This window comes from Penaeus japonicus, unplaced genomic scaffold, assembly GCF_977035675.1.
Source record: "Penaeus japonicus unplaced genomic scaffold, GWHDUDI00000001_assembly GWHDUDI00000007, whole genome shotgun sequence".
Classification (NCBI taxonomy): Eukaryota; Metazoa; Arthropoda; class Malacostraca; order Decapoda; family Penaeidae; genus Penaeus; species Penaeus japonicus.
The window spans coordinates 19,587,320-19,592,319 of record NW_028234409.1 but is presented as its reverse complement, the minus strand read 5'-3'; the positions used below and the strand labels follow the sequence as shown (position 1 = coordinate 19,592,319).

Sequence of the window (5,000 nt, the reverse complement as noted above, 5' to 3'; positions counted from 1 at the left end):
CATTAAAATATTATACCACATTAAATGCTACCCCAAAAAATAGGTACAAACGGTTCATTGTTTTTCCAAAGGACTCAGGGGGGAAACACTGTGTTCTTTTTAGGGACAACAGAAATTAACAAACATTAAATTCTAATAACTTACAAATTCCATTTTTGTGGCCCAAAGTAACATTCTTTTGAGAAAATCCAGTTACTCTCTCTTGCATAAAATTCATACAAATTTGGTTTAAATGTTCAGAGATATGTTTCATATATTATAAAAGGAAAGCACTGCACAGGTAACTGAATGTCAGGATAAAGAAAACTTGAAAGCTGGTGAATGAAAGAAAGAAAATATCTTCTTATAAAATTCATGTTCGTAAATATTACACAAAGGTAGCGAAGAATATGACATTTCACACACATTTACCTGAAAAATAATATACGTTACTAACCATTAGTTACTTCTAGCATTGGACTTGTATACTAGGCTTTACATTTTCAACCACATTAGATAAACAAATAAATATTAAGAAGTGAAGAGATTTGAATGGGTGTATCACAGAATGGTAACAAAATCTACTTAATACAAAAGGCTAAAAATAGCTTAACATAATTTAATTTTGTTTAATGGGATACATGAATGTCATATATAATTGATATTTCACTTAAAGTATTGGAAAAATGATAAGCTTTACAATAACTTGCAAAAAGATTTGGCCAGGATGGTGCTAAAAAAAGCCACCAGGGGGATTATTAACTGGGAAAACAGCTGGATCTGTGGAGGGTCCAGTAGGAGTAACGGATGATAGATGTTTCCTTCGTCTTTTAAAAAAAAACTGTAAGCAAATTAAATTATAATTGAAAAACAAAGATAATGATAAGACATTATACTAATAATTACAACATTAATATAACAATAACATAAGTGATAACACTTATAATAATGATAATAATAAGAATATTAATAATATGCCAATGATAATTTTGTGTCATATTATCAACCTGTGTTTGTGTCAGAATTGGTATTTGGTAATATACTGTTTATCAAAATCCTGTCAAAATTAAATCACTGTAAATTTTGCTTTCAGTTGAAATATTACCAATCTAATTTTCTAATTATCATTACAAAGGTGATACAATTTTGAAATTCCTTTGAAGTGGAGAGTAAGTGTTATACTTACCCACTTCGATTAGGTCTATATCTATGTAATTATAATTACAATAGGTCAAATTACATTTTGAGAACACATTTGACTATACAGACATACATACATACATTATATATATATATATATATATATATAATATATATCTTTTATATATATATATATATATATATTATATGTTAATTTATTTACATACAATATATATTATATATATACATATATAATATATATATATATATATATATAACCATACATATATCATATATTAATTAAACATTACATAAACATGATATATATATATATATATATATATATATATATATATATATATATATATAATATATATATATATATATATCTTTTTATATATATACCTACTATAATATATATATATATATATATATATATCTATTATAACCATTACCTCTATATATTATATATATATATATAATTTAATATATATATATATATATTTATATATATAAATATATATATATATAAATATATATATATTATATATATATATATATATATATATAACCTTATATTATATATATATAATATATATATATATATATATATATATATATATATAATATTATATAATATGTATATATATTATATATATATATATATATAATATATATATATATATATATATATATATATGTATGTTATTAATGTATGTATATATATATATATATATATATATATAATATATATATATATATAATTTTTATATATATATATAATATTATATTATATATATATATCTATATTATATATTCTGCATATATATATATATATTTATATATATATATATATATATATATATATATTATATATATATATATAATATATATATCAGTATCATAACTTTCTACTGGCCTACAAGCAGCTTTAGGCATTAAAACCCTTTACTTCTTAGGGATTAGCTTGGGGCATGAAAGCACAGGTGGGTAATGTGAACTATGAGTACTTAAGGTAAAATTAGTGTCTTATCAAGTTCTGAGAATGATGGAAAATAAAGAAAGTTAAATTATTCAGCTAATTAAAAGCCTTCTGAGTCCATAAAAATAATATTCACATATAAATAGTGGTAATCCTATACTTAAAAGCCTCTATGACTATATACTTATGATACATGAACACATCTAATGAGTATAATGAATACTACAACAGTGCTACCTCCAGTGCCTGGCTTTCTCCAAATTATATAATGCCAAACAAGGTAGCTTTTTCAATGCACAAAACTCCTAAGTACTTTTCCCTTTTCTCTGAATCAGTATCATTTAATATCATTGCAACAAGAAATAGCCTAAATTCTATAGTTATTTCCACTTTTCAATTCAATAATTGCTTCCGTCTGATATACTGTTGAAATATTATTAGGATGTTTTCTTGATACATGATTATTCATTATCTAGCTTTAATAGACACAGACAAAATACTAGTGCTCTTTATCTCTTGTTAATGTGAAATATTGAGAGATAACATGTAGCAGTCATTTCTTACCCAGTCCATGTTGCAGCTACATAACAAATATAAAATACTAACTAGTCTACATCACTTAAAATAAATCATCAACTCATATGATGAATCCTGTTAATATTGGATAAAATTAATAAGGAAATATTTCTAGTCACTATCCACTAGATAAAAGTCTTTCTTTTCTTGATTTCTTCTTTCTCCTTCGCTCTCTTCTTTTCAGCCGTCTTTGCTCCTTTCCCAGGCGACTCTTTCTTGGTAGACGTACTTTGTGTTTCCTTGATCCCATCGAATCCAAGACATGTTTACTCCTAGGTCCATACAATTGGTTTCCTGAGGAAGAATTGTTGTTACTGATTAAATTCAGTGTTGCTATTTCAAACTATCATTCAACTAAATAAAATCACAGCATATGGTATTGAAAGAATACCCACATTAAACATTATCAGAAAAGAAACTTTACCTGAATATTTGCGTCTGATTTTTTTCTGTGCTTTCCGTTGCCTGCGCCTCTCCTTTCGCTGAAGTAAGCGTTCTGCTTTTGAGAGCCTTTTCACTGGACCCACAACATTGTTCATAAGAGAATGGTCATCACTTTGCTCTAGTCCTTGGGGATCTTCAAAGGTGTTAACTCTTGCCTGCAATATTTAATGTGAAAGATGAATACTTTTCTGGCCTTCACTGTGATTAAACATACAGCATAAATGCTGTATATGTGAATATATAAATGTGTCTATGTGTATGTACAAGGGAGTGGGGTATGCATTGCATGCCAAGAGGGCAAAATGTTGCTGCTTACTTAACACAAGTAGCTATATGTAAAACAATATGGAACTTCATAAATATTCATTAGGAGTATATTCCTTTTCTTAAAATCTTGCTGAATCAATATCCCTTTTTTTTTTTCATCAAGTACTGAAAAATGAATTACTGAAATTCAGTTTAAAGGAGGAAGCCAAGGGAGAGGCTAAGGCGAGCAGGTCAAAAGTCAAAGGTCAGACTGTTCCACAAACTAGAAGCAACAATAATGATGGAAAATTTTCCCTTGGTTATTTAAATATATTAGTGTGTATTCAAATATCACATAGGACCCCTTATTCTTTTTCCCAATTCTTTTGCCAAGTGTTTTCCAAAGATAGTACCCATTACTTTCTGAATAAAAGTTATGGCACTAAGCCACCATAATTTTCATATCCCGTATGGAAATAATTCAATGACAAGATGTTTATATAATCCAAGGTTTGAGTCAATTCTGTGTGAAGGTATCCACACACTTCATATCACAGGTGTACAAAACAGAGTAGAAGCACTGTGAATTGTGAATTAAGAGAAGCACTGTGAATGGTGAATTAAGAGGAGAAGCACTGTGACTGGTGAATTACGCCATCTCCCAACACCATCCCTGAGGGTGATATCACAGTTGGAATCAATCCTGCGTACAGGTATCCACACGCCTCACCTTATAAGATGCAGTCATCAGATGAATTAGCACACTATTCATGATGCTCATCTGTTTTGCACACCATAAAAATAGGATCAAATTTATCTATGGAGTCACACTTCCTTACCAAGTTTTAGTTATATATTGATACACCAGCTAATATTGCCATAACTGCTATTCGACAGAAATTGAGGATGAAAATGTTTTTTCTTTTTTGCTTATCATGCTAAGCAAATCTTAAACAACTTGTTTTACTTAATTTGCCTATTTCTCTGACTCACTAAAAGAGAGCTTAATGAAAGTATATCTAATATCTTTCCTAACATATTTCCTGTATTGATAAAAGTGGTTTTATATAATGATATCAACATCATCAACACATTTCAGACCAGCCAATATACAGTATTAGACTTACATGTGAGCTTGGAATATCATCACAGCTGTCTGCTCCAGAACATGTGCGCAGCTTCTCAAGTCGGTGATGTAACTCAGCTAAGCGAACGGTAGACAAAGTAAATGCCACATTTCTCAGCTGATATGGATCTGCAAATGAAAAGCAAAGTGTGTTACAAATAAAAGTTGTTCTCTAGACATGGAAATAATCTGGTAAAATTATCAAGTCAACCTATTGGAAATTGAAGCCAACGAATCAACTACTGTAGACATGCAACATTTGCTGTATGGTAGAGCTTTGAAAAAAGAATGACAAAGACATGACTATGACATCAAGAATAATAAGAACAATATGATGGTGATATAAATAACAAAAGGGCATTGCACATTTAATTATCGATAAAAGAGAACCCTTACCAATATTAAGGTCGTAATATGTAACAAGACCTGTGATGAATTCACAATACAGGAAGTTGTGTGTGTCATTGATAGTGCGCAGACACCAGTAGGTATTGTTGGCTGCATTCA

General features: G+C 28.5%; 1 protein-coding gene across 11 annotated transcripts in view; it reads right to left on the bottom strand.

Moving 5' to 3' along the window:
* Positions 1–2,524: 2,524 nt before the first annotated feature.
* The window catches only part of Sulf1 (Extracellular sulfatase Sulf1), a 170,580-nt gene continuing 168,104 nt past the window's right edge, over positions 2,525–5,000 (bottom strand). For all 11 annotated transcript variants that reach the window (XM_086538530.1, XM_086538532.1, XM_086538535.1 and 8 more), the window contains 4 exons: positions 4,890–5,000; positions 4,495–4,622; positions 3,102–3,276; positions 2,525–2,971 (listed from right to left, as the gene is read on the bottom strand). The exon at positions 4,890–5,000 is cut by the window's right edge and continues 21 nt beyond it. In XM_086538530.1, the coding sequence (XP_086394656.1) occupies positions 2,796–2,971; positions 3,102–3,276; positions 4,495–4,622; positions 4,890–5,000 (590 nt within the window). In that variant the 3' untranslated portion in view covers positions 2,525–2,795. The remainder of the gene's footprint in view (positions 2,972–3,101; positions 3,277–4,494; positions 4,623–4,889) is intronic.